The 27,981-nt window shown below is 35.8% G+C and overlaps 2 protein-coding genes across 4 annotated transcripts; both read left to right on the plus strand.

Moving 5' to 3' along the window:
- The first annotated feature begins 5,433 nt into the window (after positions 1-5,433).
- Positions 5,434-19,005, plus strand: LOC113734852 (uncharacterized). Of its 3 annotated transcripts, XR_011841638.1 has the most exons (5): positions 5,434-6,354; positions 9,162-9,240; positions 10,499-14,565; positions 17,373-17,451; positions 18,710-19,005. XR_011841638.1 is itself a non-coding variant. In XM_072082499.1 (3 exons), the coding sequence occupies exon 3, from the start codon at positions 11,782-11,784 to the stop codon at positions 13,060-13,062; it is 1,281 nt and encodes a 426-aa protein (XP_071938600.1). In that variant the 5' UTR covers positions 5,434-6,354; positions 9,162-9,240; positions 10,499-11,781; the 3' UTR covers positions 13,063-14,940. The 3 variants fall into 3 exon arrangements, 1 of the variants encoding a protein (XP_071938600.1); XR_011841639.1 differs by lacking the exon at positions 18,710-19,005 and having other exon boundaries at positions 15,434-17,424; XM_072082499.1 differs by lacking the exons at positions 17,373-17,451; positions 18,710-19,005 and having other exon boundaries at positions 10,499-14,940.
- A 179-nt stretch (positions 19,006-19,184) lies between these two features.
- Positions 19,185-27,261, plus strand: LOC113734853 (uncharacterized). The gene is made up of 2 exons (XM_072082500.1): positions 19,185-22,776; positions 25,584-27,261. The coding sequence occupies exon 1, from the start codon at positions 19,993-19,995 to the stop codon at positions 21,271-21,273; it is 1,281 nt and encodes a 426-aa protein (XP_071938601.1). The 5' UTR covers positions 19,185-19,992; the 3' UTR covers positions 21,274-22,776; positions 25,584-27,261.
- The last annotated feature ends 720 nt before the right edge of the window (positions 27,262-27,981 follow it).

The following is a 27,981-nucleotide window of genomic DNA, read 5'->3' on the forward strand; positions in this document are numbered from 1 at the left end:
TTAGATATGTTGAGGTAATCCTGCAAGAAAAAATTAGTTTTTGAAAAATAATCTCCTCACTCGCTCCCTTAGTACTTATGCTCGCGCTCGTGTGTCACACACTCATTCTTAGGCTCAACCAAAATATTCTCAAAGCTTGATTTTACCTTTGAAGAGGTTAGATCAGCTCAATAAGTTGTTCAATGGCCTACCAATGGTAAGTTCACTTGGCACGTGAGTTGAGTTTTGGGAACTCGAAACAGATATTTTTTTTTTTGGGACTTGACTCAACGAAATGAATATTTGCGTTTCAGCTTTGGAACTTAACAAACGAGACAAGTAATGACTTGCTAAGACAGATTTGGAAACGACTCTACTTGACTCAACCGACTCTATTAAAACAAGAGATAGAATGGCGGAAATTTATGGATCCTAGAAGGACTTACCCGATCTTGCACTTGGCTGTTTTTTTTTTTGGAAAGTGTAAAGGAGGGCTTCTTGGACCTTTGTTGTGTAGGAGTGGCGGCTGGTGGCTGGTTTCCCACGTGGTTTTATGTTACCAATCAGAAATTGGGATTCCAAGTAGAACTCGAATTTGTTTTTACAAACCCAAGTCAACTAGGTTTCCTAATTCTAATAGGTTTCCTTAAATTGGTAGGACCGAAACTGGTTTCTTTTGTTGCTTTCTTGCATCTCCCGCTTTTTTTTTGTTTTTGTGGTAGTATTGGCGCAGACCAGATCTCCTTTTCTTCTCCCAATTCGGTCTCAACCCAAAACAAAGGTTACGACTACGATTTGTGAGCAAGAACAACCACCAAATGAAGAACTAGTTAGTTGGGTTTCAAGAAGTTCAAGAACACCCACGGCTTTCAAGATTTCCGTCCAAGAACTTCTAAGAAATTCAAGATATTATCAAAGCTTTCAAGAACAAAGGCAATCAGCCTTATAGTAGTGCAAGATACCAAAGGTTTCCCAACCATCTTGTTCAAGAAATCCGACTTTGCTTCAACAAGATTAGCGACCAGAAATTCTGTTTTGTTTTGTTGTTTCTGTTTTGGTTTTTTTTTTTGACTCGTAAATGTAGGGCTGCAAGACACAAAAAACAACACAATTTGGACAGTAACAAAGCAAGAACAGATCGGCAGCAACAAGACACAATACAGATAGCAACATAAACAAGGAGTTGGCGACGCAAAATTTTTTCTCTTTTTTTTTTGACCCAACACTTGAAGACGCTAAGCCACGACAATCAATGAACAAAAACTGGACAGAAACAACAGGTTCAATTCGGCAAACACTGGACACAAAATGGACAGCAAAGGAACACAGAAAACTAGCAACACAAAAGAAATTTTTTGTTTTATGTTTTTCGTTTAGACTACGAGACAGAATTGAAGCGACAAACTATGACCCAAACAAAACAAGAAAAATGTAGGATATAACCTGGGAGTTGTCAACTAGCTCTGATTACCAGATGATACGAACCCAACCGTGACTGGAAGAACTCGTATTCCAACAACAGGATCTAGACACGTGACTTCAAGATTTGATCGTATGGAACCCTAAACCCCCTTAGAATCCCTTGGATGAGAACTAAGAATAATTCTTAACCCTCAATAAAAGATTAAAGGAACTTATGATTTTTGGTAGAAAGGCGCCATAAACAAGTGTGATTATTCTTTGATAAGCCAATAAGAACACTTAGAACAAAATCTAAGATATTCAAAGTTAACCAAAGCTAAGAGAATACTCTTAAAACTGAAAGTTGTGTTGTTATATTGAATAATGAATGATGAAGTCTCGGCCAAGCCTTCATATTTATAGGCTTTGTGACCTGAAATCCTAACTAGTAATGGAAAGGTTATCATTCTAACTAACCCTAACCTAACTTACTAAGAACACCGAATTTGGAAAGTACTAATTCGCCCCAATTGAGCAAGGGCTGGTCGGCCAAGGCCCACATGAGCTGTCCAACCTTTATTCTCAAGCCTATACTGGTCGTCTAACTCGATAGTGAAGCCCATTATGCAGTTTGCTCTTCCTCTAGCAATCTGCGGCTTCTTCATGGACTTGGAGTAGGCTCACCATTGTGTGTTTAGCCTCTTCAATCCTTCCAATGCCGGTATGAACAATTTGGAGAAATGTTTGGAGGTGCTCATGCATCTTTCTTACTCTTGCTCGAGTCATTGGTCCAAGGTTTATTGATGGTGCACGTAGGTCATCCCTATTCGACCCTTGTGAAGTGACGACTTGAGTTCTTGGCGGTTCCTCATCAAAGTATATCTATAATAATTATCAATAATTATAAAAGCATATATTTTACCACCTAAACTTGCAAATTGAGTAAGTCCAAATAAGTCTAAGTGTAAAAGGTTAAAAGGTCTTGAAGCAGAAGCATAATTTTTAGGTTTAAAAAAGACCTTTTTGTTTTTCAAATTGACAAGCATCACAACTTCTATTTTTTTCAAATTTAATTTTTGACAAGCCTCTTACAAGTTCCTTTTTAGAAATTTCATTCAACAAATCCATGTTATAATATGACAAAGTCTTCTATGCAACAACCAAGGATTATCATTTGTAACTTTGAGACATTTAATTTACTATTATCAATTTTTTTCAAGGTAAACAATATAATATCATTATATGTTCTACCTTTAAACACAAAATTAGAACTAGCCTCAAGAACCAAACATTCATACCTTTTAGATAACACATAAAGATCTTTATCACATAATTGACTAACACTAAGAAAGTTATATCCCAAGTTATCAACTAAAAGCATATTTTAAATGAAACTTTCACCATTTTTTTACCAATATCATCTATTCCAATTGTCTTAGCCATCATATTATCTTCAAAAGTGACTTTTTCACTACTTTTTGGCTTGAACTTTATGAATTGAGATGGGTCACCAGTCATGTGCTTTGAACATCCACTATCAATGAATCACTTTGATTGTTTTGTGGTGTTTATCAAACATAACACAGGATCAAAAGATACTGTTTGTTATCCTTTTATTCTTGGGTCTATGAGTGTTAGTGCAAGTTCTAACCATCAACATAACTCTTGTATCCGTGAGTGTTAGTGCAAGTTCTAACCATTCACATAGCCCTCATGTCATGACTCAAATTTTTATTCATATAACATTCATATCTCATATGATCAATTTGACAACAATAATTACATATAATATTAGTTACAAAGGTGGGCTTAATAAATCTTATTCATTTCTTTCTATAGATAGTGAACTCATTAGTACTATGAATATTTTTAACATCTTTCTTTTGCAAAAAATTTTGTTTTTCATTTTGAAGAAAACCAACCAAGTCATCCATTCTTTTTCTCAACACGTTTTGTTCTTCTTTGACCTTTTCATAAAATTTTGTTTCTTCTTCTAATTTCTTTTTCAAATAATCTTGATTACAAACAATATTAATTTTAAATTTCTCAAATTATCACTTTTCTTTATCAACCTTTTTTTTCTTGAAAGACTTTAAAATTTTCATTTAGCAAAGCATTAATTTTGACATTTAACTCTTTGTTTTTAGCATAAAAATTCTTCAAACTATTATGCAATTTTATCACAAATGATTCCAGATCATTATTATCTTTTTTAAAGATAGAGTAACTAGTTGTTGTCTGATTATCACCAATGGCCATAAATGCCATTTGAATTGCTTCTTCTTCCTTTTCAACTTCTCCATCCGAATTGCAATCATTCCAAGTAATTTGGAAGTTGTTGATCTCTGTCTTTTTCTCCTTTAGCCCTTTTTTTTATTCATTGAACACTCATTTATTTAGTGTCCTCATTGGCCACATCATAGCACTTGTCACTTTACTTGGCATATGTTGTTTTTATTTGTCTTTGGAAGGTTTAGAAAATTGATTGTTGTTATTGCTTGGTCCTACCCTTTTAAATCTTCTTTTATTGGTAAGGATTTTCTTGAAACTTTTAGTGAGTAGAGCAAAGTCGTTTTCATCTATCTCCACATCATCATCATCTATGGAGAGCAAATCATTTTCTTCTTGAGAAGTTTTTGAGTGCAATGTTTTTCTTCACTCTTGTATCCTTCTCCTTTGGTATTTTAGATTTGAGGTTCAACTCATAGGAAGTTAGAGAATTTATAAAAAGACTTAATAGACATGGAATTTAAATCTTAGCCTCTTTTATAGTCATAACTTTACTTTCCCAATCTTTAGACAAAATATTTAAGATTTTTCTATTTTTCTTACCCAAGGTATCTTCTTTAATAGATCTTTAATGATATCATTGAATCTATAATATATCTTATTAATATTTAAATGTGGTTTCATTTTGAAAGACTCATATTTAGTCACAAGTAAGGATTTCTTTTGTTCCCTGACATTATAACTTCTTTTGTGAATTTCTTTCAATTTATTTCAAATTTCTTTAGCCATACTACAACTTTTTATTCTAATAGATTCATTTGCACCTAAGGCATTATACAACACATTCATAGTTTTAGCATTTAAGGTGAGATTTGTTTTGTTTTGAGGACACTTCTAGTTTTAAATCTAGTTCGACAAGTTTTCCTATCTTCAATAGTAGACTCATAAGGACCTTTATGCACAATATACCATAATTCTGTATCAATAAATTGCGAAAATATTTTTATTTTTTCTTTTCAAGTAACATAATTAACACCATTAAATATGGTAGGCCTAGTAATAGATTGAACCTCTAAGAACAAAGCATTACTGGTTGTCATGATCTATTTCTAAATCGATTGAGACTAATATCTAGAAGATCAAGTTTCGATACCAATTGTAAGGCCCAAACAACCTAAGAGGGGGGGCATGAATTATGTTGATTATAAATCTAGTCAAAATTGTGAGAACCCTGAAAAATAGACATAAATATCAGTGCATATTTTATTTGCATTTTAATTCTTTAATAAATTTTAGCACGAAGTCAAATTGTTTCTAAATAAGTATGTAGAATTAAACGTTATATACAAAATAAAAGAATTGTGCTAAACTACTAAACTTCGTGGTTTTGTTACATTAACTTCATATTTCGATGGTAAACTATTTCATTGATCTAATCATTAATTTCTTCGAATTCTAGAATGGTAATTAATTGTTTTGAAATAAAAGTGTAGAGATAATTTTTAAGTAATAAATAATATAATTGTGCCAATATTGAATTATTCCGTTTTGCTATATTAAATTAATATTTCTTGAGTTAGATTAATTTATCGCCTTAAAATAAAATACTAAAATACTTAGTTTTCTTAATGTTGAAAATTAATGTTACCTGAGTAGATTAAGTATATAAAATTTCTTGAATTTCTATAACTAATTCTAAATTAGTGAATAACGTTAAACACTAATAAGAATGTTCACTATGAGACAAAGCCAATAAATTTTAGATAAACATGATACAAGTATACTAAACATAATTAAGGTGTGAAAAATTCGATAAATATATTCTTATCTTTCTTTGTTTTCACAATAAGTGCGTAAAAATAATTTTTATGTGCAAATTGACATTCTTGGATTTGATTATTATTTCACTTGACTTTACATTACTAAATCGATAAATTTCGAGTTAGACTAACTCTATTCCTTGAGAAATAATAATTGGAAATTCTAATAATTAATTTAATCGCTAAATAATATAAGAATTACTAGGAATCTCAATATTCAAGTTTAATCGATAATTATTCGATAAAAATGGTTTAGGTGTATTAGGGTATAATTAGGCGTTTAAATCACGCTTGGGGATAATTTTTAGAATTAAGTTGGATTTGAGAAATTAAGTTGAGGTTGGGGAGCAAAGTGAAAAGACTAAAATGCCCTTACATTTCCATGCAAACCAAACGAAACCTCTGACAACAATTTAATCACCACAACTATCGGCCAATCACATTTTATCCAATTCGATACGCAACCTCTGCTCCAAAACCGTAAACCATTCTTTCTTCCTTCTCCAAAACCGCGGCACCATATTTTCTACTTCATTTCTAAATCACAAACCACTACCGCAACTCCATATCCTCTGCAACCATTCATCTCAGACCACACTTCATCCTTCACCTCGTAAACATCGACCGGAAGTGAATGTGTGAGAGCTTCCATTTCCTTTCGGACCAGAGGCTGGAACCAGAAAGGAATCGCGAGCTGCAATCTTTCCTGTTTCTGTCCGTGAGCTCGAGGGAAGAGAGGGAGAGGCCGTGCGTGAGTTTCCTCTGCATTTTCTAAACCTCACCCAGCTGCTAATCATCACCATTTCCATCAATTCCAGCCGCAACTACTGCAACCTCTGCAACCAAGAACATCACATCCAGTCACGTGTGAATCAAGAGGGGAGAAACTTCAGCTTTCTGCCGTGCGTATAACCTTCATTGTTAGGTAATTACTGAACTAGAATAAGTTGATTAGTGGTAGATTGAACTGTCTATGGACATGCATGTTGATTGTGCAGTCGGATGATGAAATCAAAACTTAGGAAAAATTTGTTTCGGTAGCATTTGGTTCTGCCGAGAATGGATGAGGAGTTGCAGCTTTAATTTTGTTTCCCTGAGATCATCTGAGCATGCATGGTGATTAGCTAAGTGAAAATAGGAAGATTATGGCCTTGCATGTAGAGTTATTCGATCGGATGTTGAAATCAGAAGTTTGAGAAAAATCTGTTTGATGAAATGGAATTACCGTGAGCTGGAAATGTTGAAATGCAGTCTAATGTAATTAAATGTGATAATCTGAGTTGATATCCATGTTTATCTAGCTAACAACATGACAATTGAGGCTGGAATGAGGATGATTAACTCGGCTAACCAAGAAAACAAAACGAAAACAGAAAATCTGTTTCATGCATGATCAATCGAGGCTAACTGGGAAAATTTCTGGATTTTGGGGAAAATTGGTAGTTGTTAATCGAACTTAATTCTTGAGCTAGATATGTTAATTAACTAGTTAAGTGATGACATGTTGAATTTGAGCCTTAACACTTTGATTTAGCCGAGGAAAAGCTGAATTAAGAACACCCAAGCTGCTGGAAAATTTTGTGAACTAACGTGAGTTTGAACCTGGAAATTTTGAGGTTTATGATTGTTGTTTGAACTTAATTGTGAACTGGAAGTGTTAATTGGTTAAGATAAGTTAATTCATGAAATATATGTGTCTTAAGTCTTGTAAGATATTCAGTTGTAAAGTACTTGATCCGTTGGATGAATTGACCAAAAATGTTGAAACATAGCTGCTGCAATTTTTTTTCCAGCTTAGCCGATGGTAGCTCTTTTGAGTTTTAATGGAAACTTGGTGAGTGGGCTCTATGAATTCCTACAATGACTTGGATGATCTGATTAGCTAGTCAAGTATTTGCATGCTGAAATTGAGTACTTAATATCATGTTTTAGCCGAGTAAAAAGTTGGGTTATGACCAATTAGCTGCTGGAAATTCTGTTTAGCCGATGACAGATTTATTGTGGTGGAATTATTTGCCAAAATTACATGTTATTTGTTTTATTTCATGTCGGAAAATTTTGATGGTGGGCTCTATGAACTCCCACCCTTGGATTGATGATGGATATAATGCTAGTTTAGTGTTTAAATAGGTAGATTAATGATACCTAGCTAGTCTAGACTCCAAAAGATGCATCGTTCAAAAAAAATGTTCAGATTTGCCCTGTTTTAATCGCAACCCTTTTTGCAAAATTTTGAGAGTTTCATGACTTGTATATCATGTTGATATGTTGAATATATGGTGTACAAAGTTTCATTGAAAAATATTGAGGTTTGGTTGGTCAAATAAATCGATTTAACAAAGCTAGTAAATCTAGAACTATTCCCGAAATGCTCTGACCAGCTTTCGTATTTCGGCCATAATTTTGAACTCCGATGTCGAAATCGAGTGCCGTCAGCGGCATTTGAAACTAGACATTCCAACCTTTCTGCCGATATAAAATTCACATTCTGGTTCCATGTATGTGAGCCAAACCAACTATTTTAAGTCGGCTGTTCTGTTTCTCTGCTTTACAAGAACAAAATGCTGAGGCTGCAACTTGTGACTCAAATTCGAGCTAGTTGTGTTCCGAATTTCAAAATGATTTCTTCTATGAAATTATAGCTCTATGAATGTATTTTCCAACGCCTTAAACTATGCCAAATTCTGAGTTAATTTGAGTGATCTGTGATCAAAATATGAAACCTACTCTGTCCTTGAAAACCCTGATTTTTTTAGACAGATTTGATGCAAGGTTTGGCAAAGACTTGCTAACTGAATATTTTGATGCTAAACACTTACCAAATGCACCATGAACGTTCTTTAAGTTTTGCCTAAACAAATGAACCAGGTTTGGAGGAATGTTTCTTTGACCAAATGTCTGAAATGGAAAAACAAAAGGTTCAAGGCAGTTTTGTCTTAGTATTTGCGAAATTTTAGGTGTTTGATTGACCACCTTTCCGAAGTTATTTTTCCATGAAATTTGGTAGAGGAACAACCCTTATATGGTAGTATTATACTGCTAATTATGGTGTTATTCCGAGACCGATTCATGGGTCAAATAAATTACCAAAGTTCGAGACTTGATTTTGGAAAACCCTTGTTTAACAAGAAAATTTTAGTAACTTTGAGCTACCGTATCTTGGTGCTCAAAACTCCGTTCCTCATTCCGTTTGTTTTGTTATACTCTTGAATTACAACACTAATAGAGTTGCAAATTTCAAAAGCTATTTCCAAGCAAGTGAATTTTGCCGAATTTCCAAAGTTGGCCAAAAACTAACTTAAATCTGCCTTATGAACCAAAACAGTAACTTTGAGCCCATTTTGACTATCTTCCATTTAGAATCATGAAAAAGTGTATTCTAGGAACTTTTAGCATTTTGAAGGAAGTTTCCAACGGTACCAAGTTTTCCAATCTTTGACATGTAAAAGGTGAGCTACGATTTTTCAAAGTATTGCATCAAAACTGAAATTTTCCGTATTCCAAGGAAATGGAGTTTTTCAAGTACTCCTTATTCCTTCGATAATATTCAAATGTCTTATCCTTGAATTTCATGATGTAGACTTAATTTCTCTTGTACCTTGAAACCCCGCTTGAGAATTTAGATTTAGGATAATTAAGACTTGTTCACGAGATTTTTCCTAAGTTTGTACTATGACACGATTTTCAACAATAGTAGGAATTGTAAATGATAGACTATTACTATTCGTTCAGGCGCACGCGAGGACCTTTAAGAGGATCCGACAGAGGACACTTGAACTTCAAATTGAACCTATTGCCCTTGTTTGACTAGGTGAGTGTTCCATATAGGAATACGTAATTGAGTAAGTCTAGGACATGCTCATTTCATGATCGTTAAGTATTTACCATACTCGTGCCTATTTAAGAAATATATATATGCATTGCATATCGACATGAATTGGTTAAATGATTAACCCTATCAAATAATCTTGTAAACTCAATATGTGCTTAGCCTGCTTATTTTATGCTTATTTGGTTAAAGTGCTCTTGTGACTCGTTATGTGACAATTTGGGAAATAAGTTCCGATCCATCGAAGTGCGCAGTGTGTACTTTATCACACTAGCCGTTCGAGTGGTGAAGTGTGTGAAATATTTTCTAATGAATCTGTGAATCTAAATGTGGTTGCGTCGTTGGAGTGAATCTCCTCGACTCTTACGTGGTAAAAGTGCAAAACGGCCAATGGCGGCCTATTAAAATGACATATGTCTACCAATTAACCGTAATTACCACCGTTTACCGTTTACCGTTTATCGTTTACCGTTAACCGTGTTTACTTACCGTTTTCTAATCTATGTGGTTACTGATTATTTGATTATCATAAATTATATGCTCATATGAAGTTGTCCATCATTGTTAGGCGAGTGTGTACTTTATCTTCCTCGACCTATTCAAATGATGAATTTTACTTTTGTCGAATTACTTTGTTACCTGTGCATGTTGTAAGCTATAAGCTGAACTTGGGCCCCGCCTCGGTTACTGACCTACTCGAGGCAGGACTGGGCTCGGTCGGGTAGGTTGGAACCCTGGACAACCGTTTCGGTATACTCGAGTATTACCACTGGAGGGATAAGGTGATGGCCAGTCAACCGTGGGGATCCGGGAGTTATAAGGTGCAGATGACCGACAAAGTTCCACTGGAACACCGTATCCTTTCGTGCTTGCTTTACTATTAATAATATTATTGCTCTCCTAGTTGGCATTCTCGGGTAAGACTCCTCATGAGCATTAACCTCTGAGATGAAGCAATCCTTGTAATGTTCTTCTAGTCGGACGAGCCACTATTTGTTTGACTGAAAATTTATGAAAATGTATTTATATGGCCATTCATTCCAAAAGTACTAGTTCTACATGTGTTTTGAAGGTAGCAATTACCCATGTAATGATTATCACCTCATGGTAACATGCCATTGTGTAACCCCGAATCATGCATATGATGTGCACAACTTACCTGACCTATTTGAACTGTTAGAGCGTCTTGGAACCTCACTGGACTGTGTAGCTCATCCCACGTTGTGGTTTTCTTTTACAGGTTCTGACAACTGAGGAAGACTTGAGATCTACTTGTACTTTAAGCATGTAGTTTGAATTAAACAATGTAGCTTTTGTTTCGGGTTGCCACTTGAAGTTGGAAAAGTGTAAACCCTGGATTTGTATGTGGCTTGTATGAATTTGTTACTTGGCTTGTAAGGATGTATTTGAATTGTTTTTTTTTTGTTTCTTGGGTTGTATTCGGGAAGATATTTTAAGAATCGACATTGGCTATCTTAAGGCACCGTTATCTCTGAAGTTAATGTGATTCTAGAAACCGGCCTATTTGGAGGGAAACGATGTTGTAATAGATTAGGTTATACTTCGGAAGGATTTTTGCTAGCTTGCTTGCGTGAGTCCTGGCGAGAGCTAGGCAGATGGCCCGCCAACCCTCTGGTTCACCTTAGGGGGAAGTGGGGTCACCACAGGTGGTATCAGAGCTTAGGCTCTAGATCTTTGTAGTGTATCTTAGACTTTAAGCATAAGATGCCAGACTGTGGAGTTTGATTGTTTAGTAGTGGAATGTGATCTTAATACTTGATGATTTATTTAGTAATATTGAAGTGTTTGTTTTTAAGTGGGTTTACACAATAGGGTTTCTTATATGGTAAGAAACTGAAGAGAATCGTGTGAGAATTGATTTGAAAAGTGATAGTTGAGTTTTTGAACATTGGTACTAGCTGATATCTATAAGATCGAATTTGACTGGGTAAATTGTAAGATTCGAGGTATCCTCTAGGCTTGTAATCTTCGTAAGTATATATATGAAATTGAATGTGAATCTTAGATCGATTGCTTGATTGAGACATTTTGTGAAATTTTCTTTGAGGAATGGTGGTGATTGAGTTGATTTGCATCTGGAGATGGCCAGTCCTAGTGCGAATTGACTTGGTTCCCACTTGACGCTTAAGTGAGTCAGTTGTACATATTCCCTGAGATTGAAAATGGTACTTGAGGCTTTAACTAGAAATCCCAAGGTTGGTTATTCTTAGAGATAAATGCACTTTAGTTATTGGTTGGCTTGCTAAAGATTTTTAAACTTTGGATAAATGACCTCTGATTTCAACTTGTATTATGACTTGATTAGCTCTAATTTTGTAATAGTATGCAACCTAATTGAGACTAGTTTAACTTCTATGTTAACTGTTAATGTGCTATTTGTGAAAATGTTATCTGTGGATATAGTTTTATTGCTCATTTTGAAAATTGTTAAAAATACGTGTGCATAGATAATTTTTAGTTTAGTGAGTCATTTTCACATAATTGTAGAGACTAGTTGTGAGAATGGAAGCTGGGAGACGACGAAAGGGACGTCAACCTAGACAACCCCGAAATGAAAGAGTAGATAATGGATCCGATATTGACCAAAATGCCGAGCCCAGTGCTGGGAGAGGAAATGACCAAATGGGACAAGTTCTACACCGCATGACGGATATACTAGAGCTTTTAGTAGCTCAACAAGGTCAAAGTGTTGGACGGGGAAACCAAGAAATAGGAGAGGATAGGGCTTTAGAGAGATTTCAAAAGTTTTTCCCTCCTAAATTTTCTGGAGGTCCAAACCCCGATATAGCTGAGAATTGGTTGGAAAATATAAGGAATATATTTGATGCACTAGATTATTCCGAGGAGAGAGAAGTAAATTTCGCTGTGTTCCAACTTGAAGGACCGGCTCGAGCATGGTGGAACGTTATAAGAAATAAGTGGGAAAGGGAACAAACTCCGAGAACTTGGATGAACTTTGTCCTAGAATTTAATGGAAAATTTCTTCCACCACTAGTCCAAGAAAAGAGAGAAGATGATTTCATAAAGCTTCGTCAAGGAACTTTAAGTGTAGCTGAGTATGAAACACGCTTTACGAAGTTATCTACGTATGCCCCAGAATTGGTGGCTACTGAAAGGAAGAGAATAAGACGATTTATCCAAGGATTAGATTTGGAAATCCAAGATGCCCTTGCCGCAGCACAGGTTGAAACATTGAGCGACGCTCTCGAAAAAGCGCAAAGGGTAGAAATCACAAAATCTCAACTGAGAGCTTTTCAAGCAAGGAAAAGAGATGCATCTGACAGTACACTAGGAGAAAATGGACCACCACCCAAAGTTAGAAAAGAAGTGGATGGGGTAGGACTGTTACTTCCTGCACCACTCAGGATAAAGGAACCAAAAGGAACTATGTCGCGAGAGACTTCAGTAGGACAGACACGATCAAAGAAAACCTCGCAAACAAGTCAGGTCACAACACCTCGTCCAATTTGTGGATATTGTGGAAGGACGAATCACACTGAAGTAAACTGTTGGCTAAAGGGACGAAAGTGTATGGGATGTGGGAGTACTAGTCATAAAGTTCATGACTGTCCAAGGAGGTATCCACGAGAAACCACTACTCAACAGGGAAATGGAACTGTCCCTCGACAAGTCAATGGAAGGAGGAACCGACCAGTGGCGTCTGAACGAACACCTGACATGATCACATCACATGGTTCAAGGTTATCCGAGATTTCAGAAGGTATGAATTTCGAGGACGAAATTCTCTTAAGGAGGGGAGGATGTGAGAACCCTGAAAAATAGACATAAATATCAGTGCATATTTTATTTGCATTTTAATTCTTTAATAAATTTTAGCACGAAGTCAAATTGTTTCTAAATAAGTATGTAGAATTAAACGTTATATACAAAATAAAAGAATTGTGCTAAACTACTAAACTTCGTGGTTTTGTTACATTAACTTCATATTTCGATGGTAAACTATTTCATTGATCTAATCATTAATTTCTTCGAATTCTAGAATGGTAATTAATTGTTTTGAAATAAAAGTGTAGAGATAATTTTTAAGTAATAAATAATATAATTGTGCCAATATTGAATTATTCCGTTTTGCTATATTAAATTAATATTTCTTGAGTTAGATTAATTTATCGCCTTAAAATAAAATACTAAAATACTTAGTTTTCTTAATGTTGAAAATTAATGTTACCTGAGTAGATTAAGTATATAAAATTTCTTGAATTTCTATAACTAATTCTAAATTAGTGAATAACGTTAAACACTAATAAGAATGTTCACTATGAGACAAAGCCTATAAATTTTAGATAAACATGATACAAGTATACTAAACATAATTAAGGTGTGAAAAATTCGATAAATATATTCTTATCTTTCTTTGTTTTCACAATAAGTGCGTAAAAATAATTTTTATGTGCAAATTGACATTCTTGGATTTGATTATTATTTCACTTGACTTTACATTACTAAATCGATAAATTTCGAGTTAGACTAACTCTATTCCTTGAGAAATAATAATTGGAAATTCTAATAATTAATTTAATCGCTAAATAATATAAGAATTACTAGGAATCTCAATATTCAAGTTTAATCGATAATTATTCGATAAAAATGGTTTAGGTGTATTAGGGTATAATTAGGCGTTTAAATCACGCTTGGGGATAATTTTTAGAATTAAGTTGGATTTGAGAAATTAAGTTGAGGTTGGGGAGCAAAGTGAAAAGACTAAAATGCCCTTACATTTCCATGCAAACCAAACGAAACCTCTGACAACAATTTAATCACCACAACTATCGGCCAATCACATTTTATCCAATTCGATACGCAACCTCTGCTCCAAAACCGTAAACCATTCTTTCTTCCTTCTCCAAAACCGCGGCACCATATTTTCTACTTCATTTCTAAATCACAAACCACTACCGCAACTCCATATCCTCTGCAACCATTCATCTCAGACCACACTTCATCCTTCACCTCGTAAACATCGACCGGAAGTGAATGTGTGAGAGCTTCCATTTCCTTTCGGACCAGAGGCTGGAACCAGAAAGGAATCGCGAGCTGCAATCTTTCCTGTTTCTGTCCGTGAGCTCGAGGGAAGAGAGGGAGAGGCCGTGCGTGAGTTTCCTCTGCATTTTCTAAACCTCACCCAGCTGCTAATCATCACCATTTCCATCAATTCCAGCCGCAACTACTGCAACCTCTGCAACCAAGAACATCACATCCAGTCACGTGTGAATCAAGAGGGGAGAAACTTCAGCTTTCTGCCGTGCGTATAACCTTCATTGTTAGGTAATTACTGAACTAGAATAAGTTGATTAGTGGTAGATTGAACTGTCTATGGACATGCATGTTGATTGTGCAGTCGGATGATGAAATCAAAACTTAGGAAAAATTTGTTTCGGTAGCATTTGGTTCTGCCGAGAATGGATGAGGAGTTGCAGCTTTAATTTTGTTTCCCTGAGATCATCTGAGCATGCATGGTGATTAGCTAAGTGAAAATAGGAAGATTATGGCCTTGCATGTAGAGTTATTCGATCGGATGTTGAAATCAGAAGTTTGAGAAAAATCTGTTTGATGAAATGGAATTACCGTGAGCTGGAAATGTTGAAATGCAGTCTAATGTAATTAAATGTGATAATCTGAGTTGATATCCATGTTTATCTAGCTAACAACATGACAATTGAGGCTGGAATGAGGATGATTAACTCGGCTAACCAAGAAAACAAAACGAAAACAGAAAATCTGTTTCATGCATGATCAATCGAGGCTAACTGGGAAAATTTCTGGATTTTGGGGAAAATTGGTAGTTGTTAATCGAACTTAATTCTTGAGCTAGATATGTTAATTAACTAGTTAAGTGATGACATGTTGAATTTGAGCCTTAACACTTTGATTTAGCCGAGGAAAAGCTGAATTAAGAACACCCAAGCTGCTGGAAAATTTTGTGAACTAACGTGAGTTTGAACCTGGAAATTTTGAGGTTTATGATTGTTGTTTGAACTTAATTGTGAACTGGAAGTGTTAATTGGTTAAGATAAGTTAATTCATGAAATATATGTGTCTTAAGTCTTGTAAGATATTCAGTTGTAAAGTACTTGATCCGTTGGATGAATTGACCAAAAATGTTGAAACATAGCTGCTGCAATTTTTTTTCCAGCTTAGCCGATGGTAGCTCTTTTGAGTTTTAATGGAAACTTGGTGAGTGGGCTCTATGAATTCCTACAATGACTTGGATGATCTGATTAGCTAGTCAAGTATTTGCATGCTGAAATTGAGTACTTAATATCATGTTTTAGCCGAGTAAAAAGTTGGGTTATGACCAATTAGCTGCTGGAAATTCTGTTTAGCCGATGACAGATTTATTGTGGTGGAATTATTTGCCAAAATTACATGTTATTTATTTTATTTCATGTCGGAAAATTTTGATGGTGGGCTCTATGAACTCCCACCCTTGGATTGATGATGGATATAATGCTAGTTTAGTGTTTAAATAGGTAGATTAATGATACCTAGCTAGTCTAGACTCCAAAAGATGCATCGTTCAAAAAAAATGTTCAGATTTGCCCTGTTTTAATCGCAACCCTTTTTGCAAAATTTTGAGAGTTTCATGACTTGTATATCATGTTGATATGTTGAATATATGGTGTACAAAGTTTCATTGAAAAATATTGAGGTTTGGTTGGTCAAATAAATCGATTTAACAAAGCTAGTAAATCTGGAACTATTCCCGAAATGCTCTGACCAGCTTTCGTATTTCGGCCATAATTTTGAACTCCGATGTCGAAATCGAGTGCCGTCAGCGGCATTTGAAACTAGACATTCCAACCTTTCCGACGATATAAAATTCACTTTCTGGTTCCATGTATGTGAGCCAAACCAACTATTTTAAGTCGGCTGTTCTGTTTCTCTGCTTTACAAGAACAAAATGCTGAGGCTGCAACTTGTGACTCAAATTCGAGCTAGTTGTGTTCCGAATTTCAAAATGATTTCTTCTGTGAAATTATAGCTCTATGAATGTATTTTCCAACGCCTTAAACCATGCCAAATTCTGAGTTAATTTGAGTGATCTGTGATCAAAATATGAAACCTACTCTGTCCTTGAAAACCCTGATTTTTTTAGACAGATTTGATGCAAGGTTTGGCAAAGACTTGCTAACTGAATATTTTGATGCTAAACACTTACCAAATGCACCATGAACGTTCTTTAAGTTTTGCCTAAACAAATGAACCAGGTTTGGAGGAATGTTTCTTTGACCAAATGTCTGAAATGGAAAAACAAAAGGTTCAAGGCAGTTTTGTCTTAGTATTTGCGAAATTTTAGGTGTTTGATTGACCACCTTTCCGAAGTTATTTTTCCATGAAATTTGGTAGAGGAACAACCCTTATATGGTAGTATTATACTGCTAATTATGGTGTTATTCCGAGACCGATTCATGGGTCAAATAAATTACCAAAGTTCGAGACTTGATTTTGGAAAACCCTTGTTTAACAAGAAAATTTTAGTAACTTTGAGCTACCGTATCTTGGTGCTCAAAACTCCGTTCCTCATTCCGTTTGTTTTGTTATACTCTTGAATTACAACACTAATAGAGTTGCAAATTTCAAAAGCTATTTCCAAGCAAGTGAATTTTGCCGAATTTCCAAAGTTGGCCAAAAACTAACTTAAATCTGCCTTATGAACCAAAACAGTAACTTTGAGCCCATTTTGACTATCTTCCATTTAGAATCATGAAAAAGTGTATTCTAGGAACTTTTAGCATTTTGAAGGAAGTTTCCAACGGTACCAAGTTTTCCAATCTTTGACATGTAAAAGGTGAGCTACGATTTTTCAAAGTATTGCATCAAAACTGAAATTTTCCGTATTCCAAGGAAATGGAGTTTTTCAAGTACTCCTTATTCCTTCGATAATATTCAAATGTCTTATCCTTGAATTTCATGATGTAGACTTAATTTCTCTTGTACCTTGAAACCCCGCTTGAGAATTTAGATTTAGGATAATTAAGACTTGTTCACGAGATTTTTCCTAAGTTTGTACTATGACACGATTTTCAACAATAGTAGGAATTGTAAATGATAGACTATTACTATTCGTTCAGGCGCACGCGAGGACCTTTAAGAGGATCCGACAGAGGACACTTGAACTTCAAATTGAAGCTATTGCCCTTGTTTGACTAGGTGAGTGTTCCATATAGGAATACGTAATTGAGTAAGTCTAGGACATGCTCATTTCATGATCGTTAAGTATTTACCATACTCGTGCCTATTTAAGAAATATATATATGCATTGCATATCGACATGAATTGGTTAAATGATTAACCCTATCAAATAATCTTGTAAACTCAATATGTGCTTAGCCTGCTTATTTTATGCTTATTTGGTTAAAGTGCTCTTGTGACTCGTTATGTGACAATTTGGGAAATAAGTTCCGATCCATCGAAGTGCGCAGTGTGTACTTTATCACACTAGCCGTTCGAGTGGTGAAGTGTGTGAAATATTTTCTAATGAATCTGTGAATCTAAATGTGGTTGCGTCGTTGGAGTGAATCTCCTCGACTCTTACGTGGTAAAAGTGCAAAACGGCCAATGGCGGCCTATTAAAATGACATATGTCTACCAATTAACCGTAATTACCACCGTTTACCGTTTACCGTTTATCGTTTACCGTTAACCGTGTTTACTTACCGTTTTCTAATCTATGTGGTTACTGATTATTTGATTATCATAAATTATATGCTCATATGAAGTTGTCCATCATTGTTAGGCGAGTGTGTACTTTATCTTCCTCGACCTATTCAAATGATGAATTTTACTTTTGTCGAATTACTTTGTTACCTGTGCATGTTGTAAGCTATAAGCTGAACTTGGGCCCCGCCTCGGTTACTGACCTACTCGAGGCAGGACTGGGCTCGGTCGGGTAGGTTGGAACCCTGGACAACCGTTTCGGTATACTCGAGTATTACCACTGGAGGGATAAGGTGATGGCCAGTCAACCGTGGGGATCCGGGAGTTATAAGGTGCAGATGACCGACAAAGTTCCACTGGAACACCGTATCCTTTCGTGCTTGCTTTACTATTAATAATATTATTGCTCTCCTAGTTGGCATTCTCGGGTAAGACTCCTCATGAGCATTAACCTCTGAGATGAAGCAATCCTTGTAATGTTCTTCTAGTCGGACGAGCCACTATTTGTTTGACTGAAAATTTATGAAAATGTATTTATATGGCCATTCATTCCAAAAGTACTAGTTCTACATGTGTTTTGAAGGTAGCAATTACCCATGTAATGATTATCACCTCATGGTAACATGCCATTGTGTAACCCCGAATCATGCATATGATGTGCACAACTTACCTGACCTATTTGAACTGTTAGAGCGTCTTGGAACCTCACTGGGCTGTGTAGCTCATCCCACGTTGTGGTTTTCTTTTACAGGTTCTGACAACTGAGGAAGACTTGAGATCTACTTGTACTTTAAGCATGTAGTTTGAATTAAACAATGTAGCTTTGGTTTCGGGTTGCCACTTGAAGTTGGAAAAGTGTAAACCCTGGATTTGTATGTGGCTTGTATGAATTTGTTACTTGGCTTGTAAGGATGTATTTGAATTGTTTTTTTTTTGTTTCTTGGGTTGTATTCGGGAAGATATTTTAAGAATCGACATTGGCTATCTTAAGGAACCGTTATCTCTGAAGTTAATGTGATTCTAGAAACCGGCCTATTTGGAGGGAAACGATGTTGTAATAGATTAGGTTATACTTCGGAAGGATTTTTGCTAGCTTGCTTGCGTGAGTCCTGGCGAGAGCTAGGCAGATGGCCCGCCAACCCTCTGGTTCACCTTAGGGGGAAGTGGGGTCACCACAGGTGGTATCAGAGCTTAGGCTCTAGATCTTTGTAGTGTATCTTAGACTTTAAGCATAAGATGCCAGACTGTGGAGTTTGATTGTTTAGTAGTGGAATGTGATCTTAATACTTGATGATTTATTTAGTAATATTGAAGTGTTTGTTTTTAAGTGGGTTTACACAATAGGGTTTCTTATATGGTAAGAAACTGAAGAGAATCGTGTGAGAATTGATTTGAAAAGTGATAGTTGAGTTTTTGAACATTGGTACTAGCTGATATCTATAAGATCGAATTTGACTGGGTAAATTGTAAGATTCGAGGTATCCTCTAGGCTTGTAATCTTCGTAAGTATATATATGAAATTGAATGTGAATCTTAGATCGATTGCTTGATTGAGACATTTTGTGAAATTTTCTTTGAGGAATGGTGGTGATTGAGTTGATTTGCATCTGGAGATGGCCAGTCCTAGTGCGAATTGACTTGGTTCCCACTTGACGCTTAAGTGAGTCAGTTGTACATATTCCCTGAGATTGAAAATGGTACTTGAGGCTTTAACTAGAAATCCCAAGGTTGGTTATTCTTAGAGATAAATGCACTTTAGTTATTGGTTGGCTTGCTAAAGATTTTTAAACTTTGGATAAATGACCTCTGATTTCAACTTGTATTATGACTTGATTAGCTCTAATTTTGTAATAGTATGCAACCTAATTGAGACTAGTTTAACTTCTATGTTAACTGTTAATGTGCTATTTGTGAAAATGTTATCTGTGGATATAGTTTTATTGCTCATTTTGAAAATTGTTAAAAATACGTGTGCATAGATAATTTTTAGTTTAGTGAGTCATTTTCACATAATTGTAGAGACTAGTTGTGAGAATGGAAGCTGGGAGACGACGAAAGGGACGTCAACCTAGACAACCCCGAAATGAAAGAGTAGATAATGGATCCGATATTGACCAAAATGCCGAGCCCAGTGCTGGGAGAGGAAATGACCAAATGGGACAAGTTCTACACCGCATGACGGATATACTAGAGCTTTTAGTAGCTCAACAAGGTCAAAGTGTTGGACGGGGAAACCAAGAAATAGGAGAGGATAGGGCTTTAGAGAGATTTCAAAAGTTTTTCCCTCCTAAATTTTCTGGAGGTCCAAACCCCGATATAGCTGAGAATTGGTTGGAAAATATAAGGAATATATTTGATGCACTAGATTATTCCGAGGAGAGAGAAGTAAATTTCGCTGTGTTCCAACTTGAAGGACCGGCTCGAGCATGGTGGAACGTTATAAGAAATAAGTGGGAAAGGGAACAAACTCCGAGAACTTGGATGAACTTTGTCCTAGAATTTAATGGAAAATTTCTTCCACCACTAGTCCAAGAAAAGAGAGAAGATGATTTCATAAAGCTTCGTCAAGGAACTTTAAGTGTAGCTGAGTATGAAACACGCTTTACGAAGTTATCTACGTATGCCCCAGAATTGGTGGCTACTGAAAGGAAGAGAATAAGACGATTTATCCAAGGATTAGATTTGGAAATCCAAGATGCCCTTGCCGCAGTACAGGTTGAAACATTGAGCGACGCTCTCGAAAAAGCGCAAAGGGTAGAAATCACAAAATCTCAACTGAGAGCTTTTCAAGCAAGGAAAAGAGATGCATCTGACAGTACACTAGGAGAAAATGGACCACCACCCAAAGTTAGAAAAGAAGTGGATGGGGTAGGACTGTTACTTCCTGCACCACTCAGGATAAAGGAACCAAAAGGAACTATGTCGCGAGAGACTTCAGTAGGACAGACACGATCAAAGAAAACCTCGCAAACAAGTCAGGTCACAACACCTCGTCCAATTTGTGGATATTGTGGAAGGACGAATCACACTGAAGTAAACTGTTGGCTAAAGGGACGAAAGTGTATGGGATGTGGGAGTACTAGTCATAAAGTTCATGACTGTCCAAGGAGGTATCCACGAGAAACCACTACTCAACAGGGAAATGGAACTGTCCCTCGACAAGTCAATGGAAGGAGGAACCGACCAGTGGCGTCTGAACGAACACCTGACATGATCACATCACATGGTTCAAGGTTATCCGAGATTTCAGAAGGTATGAATTTCGAGGACGAAATTCTCTTAAGGAGGGGAGGATGTGAGAACCCTGAAAAATAGACATAAATATCAGTGCATATTTTATTTGCATTTTAATTCTTTAATAAATTTTAGCACGAAGTCAAATTGTTTCTAAATAAGTATGTAGAATTAAACGTTATATACAAAATAAAAGAATTGTGCTAAACTACTAAACTTCGTGGTTTTGTTACATTAACTTCATATTTCGATGGTAAACTATTTCATTGATCTAATCATTAATTTCTTCGAATTCTAGAATGGTAATTAATTGTTTTGAAATAAAAGTGTAGAGATAATTTTTAAGTAATAAATAATATAATTGTGCCAATATTGAATTATTCCGTTTTGCTATATTAAATTAATATTTCTTGAGTTAGATTAATTTATCGCCTTAAAATAAAATACTAAAATACTTAGTTTTCTTAATGTTGAAAATTAATGTTACCTGAGTAGATTAAGTATATAAAATTTCTTGAATTTCTATAACTAATTCTAAATTAGTGAATAACGTTAAACACTAATAAGAATGTTCACTATGAGACAAAGCCTATAAATTTTAGATAAACATGATACAAGTATACTAAACATAATTAAGGTGTGAAAAATTCGATAAATATATTCTTATCTTTCTTTGTTTTCACAATAAGTGCGTAAAAATAATTTTTATGTGCAAATTGACATTCTTGGATTTGATTATTATTTCACTTGACTTTACATTACTAAATCGATAAATTTCGAGTTAGACTAACTCTATTCCTTGAGAAATAATAATTGGAAATTCTAATAATTAATTTAATCGCTAAATAATATAAGAATTACTAGGAATCTCAATATTCAAGTTTAATCGATAATTATTCGATAAAAATGGTTTAGGTGTATTAGGGTATAATTAGGCGTTTAAATCACGCTTGGGGATAATTTTTAGAATTAAGTTGGATTTGAGAAATTAAGTTGAGGTTGGGGAGCAAAGTGAAAAGACTAAAATGCCCTTACATTTCCATGCAAACCAAACGAAACCTCTGACAACAATTTAATCACCACAACTATCGGCCAATCACATTTTATCCAATTCGATACGCAACCTCTGCTCCAAAACCGTAAACCATTCTTTCTTCCTTCTCCAAAACCGCGGCACCATATTTTCTACTTCATTTCTAAATCACAAACCACTACCGCAACTCCATATCCTCTGCAACCATTCATCTCAGACCACACTTCATCCTTCACCTCGTAAACATCGACCGGAAGTGAATGTGTGAGAGCTTCCATTTCCTTTCGGACCAGAGGCTGGAACCAGAAAGGAATCGCGAGCTGCAATCTTTCCTGTTTCTGTCCGTGAGCTCGAGGGAAGAGAGGGAGAGGCCGTGCGTGAGTTTCCTCTGCATTTTCTAAACCTCACCCAGCTGCTAATCATCACCATTTCCATCAATTCCAGCCGCAACTACTGCAACCTCTGCAACCAAGAACATCACATCCAGTCACGTGTGAATCAAGAGGGGAGAAACTTCAGCTTTCTGCCGTGCGTATAACCTTCATTGTTAGGTAATTACTGAACTAGAATAAGTTGATTAGTGGTAGATTGAACTGTCTATGGACATGCATGTTGATTGTGCAGTCGGATGATGAAATCAAAACTTAGGAAAAATTTGTTTCGGTAGCATTTGGTTCTGCCGAGAATGGATGAGGAGTTGCAGCTTTAATTTTGTTTCCCTGAGATCATCTGAGCATGCATGGTGATTAGCTAAGTGAAAATAGGAAGATTATGGCCTTGCATGTAGAGTTATTCGATCGGATGTTGAAATCAGAAGTTTGAGAAAAATCTGTTTGATGAAATGGAATTACCGTGAGCTGGAAATGTTGAAATGCAGTCTAATGTAATTAAATGTGATAATCTGAGTTGATATCCATGTTTATCTAGCTAACAACATGACAATTGAGGCTGGAATGAGGATGATTAACTCGGCTAACCAAGAAAACAAAACGAAAACAGAAAATCTGTTTCATGCATGATCAATCGAGGCTAACTGGGAAAATTTCTGGATTTTGGGGAAAATTGGTAGTTGTTAATCGAACTTAATTCTTGAGCTAGATATGTTAATTAACTAGTTAAGTGATGACATGTTGAATTTGAGCCTTAACACTTTGATTTAGCCGAGGAAAAGCTGAATTAAGAACACCCAAGCTGCTGGAAAATTTTGTGAACTAACGTGAGTTTGAACCTGGAAATTTTGAGGTTTATGATTGTTGTTTGAACTTAATTGTGAACTGGAAGTGTTAATTGGTTAAGATAAGTTAATTCATGAAATATATGTGTCTTAAGTCTTGTAAGATATTCAGTTGTAAAGTACTTGATCCGTTGGATGAATTGACCAAAAATGTTGAAACATAGCTGCTGCAATTTTTTTTCCAGCTTAGCCGATGGTAGCTCTTTTGAGTTTTAATGGAAACTTGGTGAGTGGGCTCTATGAATTCCTACAATGACTTGGATGATCTGATTAGCTAGTCAAGTATTTGCATGCTGAAATTGAGTACTTAATATCATGTTTTAGCCGAGTAAAAAGTTGGGTTATGACCAATTAGCTGCTGGAAATTCTGTTTAGCCGATGACAGATTTATTGTGGTGGAATTATTTGCCAAAATTACATGTTATTTATTTTATTTCATGTCGGAAAATTTTGATGGTGGGCTCTATGAACTCCCACCCTTGGATTGATGATGGATATAATGCTAGTTTAGTGTTTAAATAGGTAGATTAATGATACCTAGCTAGTCTAGACTCCAAAAGATGCATCGTTCAAAAAAAATGTTCAGATTTGCCCTGTTTTAATCGCAACCCTTTTTGCAAAATTTTGAGAGTTTCATGACTTGTATATCATGTTGATATGTTGAATATATGGTGTACAAAGTTTCATTGAAAAATATTGAGGTTTGGTTGGTCAAATAAATCGATTTAACAAAGCTAGTAAATCTGGAACTATTCCCGAAATGCTCTGACCAGCTTTCGTATTTCGGCCATAATTTTGAACTCCGATGTCGAAATCGAGTGCCGTCAGCGGCATTTGAAACTAGACATTCCAACCTTTCCGACGATATAAAATTCACTTTCTGGTTCCATGTATGTGAGCCAAACCAACTATTTTAAGTCGGCTGTTCTGTTTCTCTGCTTTACAAGAACAAAATGCTGAGGCTGCAACTTGTGACTCAAATTCGAGCTAGTTGTGTTCCGAATTTCAAAATGATTTCTTCTGTGAAATTATAGCTCTATGAATGTATTTTCCAACGCCTTAAACCATGCCAAATTCTGAGTTAATTTGAGTGATCTGTGATCAAAATATGAAACCTACTCTGTCCTTGAAAACCCTGATTTTTTTAGACAGATTTGATGCAAGGTTTGGCAAAGACTTGCTAACTGAATATTTTGATGCTAAACACTTACCAAATGCACCATGAACGTTCTTTAAGTTTTGCCTAAACAAATGAACCAGGTTTGGAGGAATGTTTCTTTGACCAAATGTCTGAAATGGAAAAACAAAAGGTTCAAGGCAGTTTTGTCTTAGTATTTGCGAAATTTTAGGTGTTTGATTGACCACCTTTCCGAAGTTATTTTTCCATGAAATTTGGTAGAGGAACAACCCTTATATGGTAGTATTATACTGCTAATTATGGTGTTATTCCGAGACCGATTCATGGGTCAAATAAATTACCAAAGTTCGAGACTTGATTTTGGAAAACCCTTGTTTAACAAGAAAATTTTAGTAACTTTGAGCTACCGTATCTTGGTGCTCAAAACTCCGTTCCTCATTCCGTTTGTTTTGTTATACTCTTGAATTACAACACTAATAGAGTTGCAAATTTCAAAAGCTATTTCCAAACAAGTGAATTTTTCCGAATTTCCAAAGTTGGCCAAAAACTAACTTAAATCTGCCTTATGAACCAAAACAGTAACTTTGAGCCCATTTTGACTATCTTCCATTTAGAATCATGAAAAAGTGTATTCTAGGAACTTTTAGCATTTTGAAGGAAGTTTCCAACGGTACCAAGTTTTCCAATCTTTGACATGTAAAAGGTGAGCTACGATTTTTCAAAGTATTGCATCAAAACTGAAATTTTCCGTATTCCAAGGAAATGGAGTTTTTCAAGTACTCCTTATTCCTTCGATAATATTCAAATGTCTTATCCTTGAATTTCATGATGTAGACTTAATTTCTCTTGTACCTTGAAACCCCGCTTGAGAATTTAGATTTAGGATAATTAAGACTTGTTCACGAGATTTTTCCTAAGTTTGTACTATGACACGATTTTCAACAATAGTAGGAATTGTAAATGATAGACTATTACTATTCGTTCAGGCGCACGCGAGAACCTTTAAGAGGATCCGACAGAGGACACTTGAACTTCAAATTGAACCTATTGCCCTTGTTTGACTAGGTGAGTGTTCCATATAGGAATACGTAATTGAGTAAGTCTAGGACATGCTCATTTCATGATCGTTAAGTATTTACCATACTCGTGCCTATTTAAGAAATATATATATGCATTGCATATCGACATGAATTGGTTAAATGATTAACCCTATCAAATAATCTTGTAAACTCAATATGTGCTTAGCCTGCTTATTTTATGCTTATTTGGTTAAAGTGCTCTTGTGACTCGTTATGTGACAATTTGGGAAATAAGTTCCGATCCATCGAAGTGCGCAGTGTGTACTTTATCACACTAGCCGTTCGAGTGGTGAAGTGTGTGAAATATTTTCTAATGAATCTGTGAATCTAAATGTGGTTGCGTCGTTGGAGTGAATCTCCTCGACTCTTACGTGGTAAAAGTGCAAAACGGCCAATGGCGGCCTATTAAAATGACATATGTCTACCAATTAACCGTAATTACCACCGTTTACCGTTTACCGTTTATCGTTTACCGTTAACCGTGTTTACTTACCGTTTTCTAATCTATGTGGTTACTGATTATTTGATTATCATAAATTATATGCTCATATGAAGTTGTCCATCATTGTTAGGCGAGTGTGTACTTTATCTTCCTCGACCTATTCAAATGATGAATTTTACTTTTGTCGAATTATTTTGTTACCTGTGCATGTTGTAAGCTATAAGCTGAACTTGGGCCCCGCCTCGGTTACTGACCTACTCGAGCCAGGACTGGGCTCGGTCGGGTAGGTTGGAACCCTGGACAACCGTTTCGGTATACTCGAGTATTACCACTGGAGGGATAAGGTGATGGCCAGTCAACCGTGGGGATCCGGGAGTTATAAGGTGCAGATGACCGACAAAGTTCCACTGGAACACCGTATCCTTTCGTGCTTGCTTTACTATTAATAATATTATTGCTCTCCTAGTTGGCATTCTCGGGTAAGACTCCTCATGAGCATTAACCTCTGAGATGAAGCAATCCTTGTAATGTTCTTCTAGTCGGACGAGCCACTATTTGTTTGACTGAAAATTTATGAAAATGTATTTATATGGCCATTCATTCCAAAAGTACTAGTTCTACATGTGTTTTGAAGGTAGCAATTACCCATGTAATGATTATCACCTCATGGTAACATGCCATTGTGTAACCCCGAATCATGCATATGATGTGCACAACTTACCTGACCTATTTGAACTGTTAGAGCGTCTTGGAACCTCACTGGGCTGTGTAGCTCATCCCACGTTGTGGTTTTCTTTTACAGGTTCTGACAACTGAGGAAGACTTGAGATCTACTTGTACTTTAAGCATGTAGTTTGAATTAAACAATGTAGCTTTGGTTTCGGGTTGCCACTTGAAGTTGGAAAAGTGTAAACCCTGGATTTGTATGTGGCTTGTATGAATTTGTTACTTGGCTTGTAAGGATGTATTTGAATTGTTTTTTTTTTGTTTCTTGGGTTGTATTCGGGAAGATATTTTAAGAATCGACATTGGCTATCTTAAGGAACCGTTATCTCTGAAGTTAATGTGATTCTAGAAACCGGCCTATTTGGAGGGAAACGATGTTGTAATAGATTAGGTTATACTTCGGAAGGATTTTTGCTAGCTTGCTTGCGTGAGTCCTGGCGAGAGCTAGGCAGATGGCCCGCCAACCCTCTGGTTCACCTTAGGGGGAAGTGGGGTCACCACAAAAATTACACAAATTTTAATTTAATTTAAATTTACCAAGTTGCATAAGTAATCACATAAGTTTCTCAAGCAATAATTAAGAAATTTGAACAAGATAAAGCAATTTAAAGTCACTTAAACAAGTTGATAAGTAGCAATAGGAAATAGAAAAGAATTAAGCAAACCAAATAAACTCTCAAACTTTGACACAAACTTGGAGTTGAATATGCTATTGAACTTCTTCAATTTGTGAAGCAAACCAATGTTGTACAATGGAATGTGCACTTCTTGCTCACCCCAAACTGCCTTTGGTTGAACTAAAGAGTTTTACAACTTGTCCAAATCAATTCTCACAAAGCTACAAATTGAATGCTCAGTCACAATTGAAAAGCTATACAAGGTACAAAGAACTACAAGAAGGGAAAAAGAGTGAAGTATTTCCTAACTAAAATCACTCTTAAAGGCTTGCATTCAATGTAGGCAAAAGTTATTACAAGTTCTAGCCATTACTCCTTATATAAGTGGTGAGAGTTGATGTTAAAATGGGTTTCAACGGTCCAGCATTCAATGCTGTAGAAACTACCTCTTAGGCCGGTCAAACGTCTGATCCTTGGGTCGTAGTCTGATACAAGTGTTCGATAGTTTTAAATGATCTTT

This window comes from Coffea arabica, chromosome 3c (assembly GCF_036785885.1).
Source record: "Coffea arabica cultivar ET-39 chromosome 3c, Coffea Arabica ET-39 HiFi, whole genome shotgun sequence".
Lineage (NCBI taxonomy): Eukaryota > Viridiplantae > Streptophyta > Magnoliopsida > Gentianales > Rubiaceae > Coffea > Coffea arabica.

What these genes read in the sequence shown, in the direction of transcription:
- LOC113734852 (XM_072082499.1), top strand. Translation starts at nt 11,782, where the DNA reads ATGGAAGCTGGGAGACGACGAAAGGGACGTCAACCTAGACAACCCCGA.
- LOC113734853 (XM_072082500.1), top strand. Translation starts at nt 19,993, where the DNA reads ATGGAAGCTGGGAGACGACGAAAGGGACGTCAACCTAGACAACCCCGA.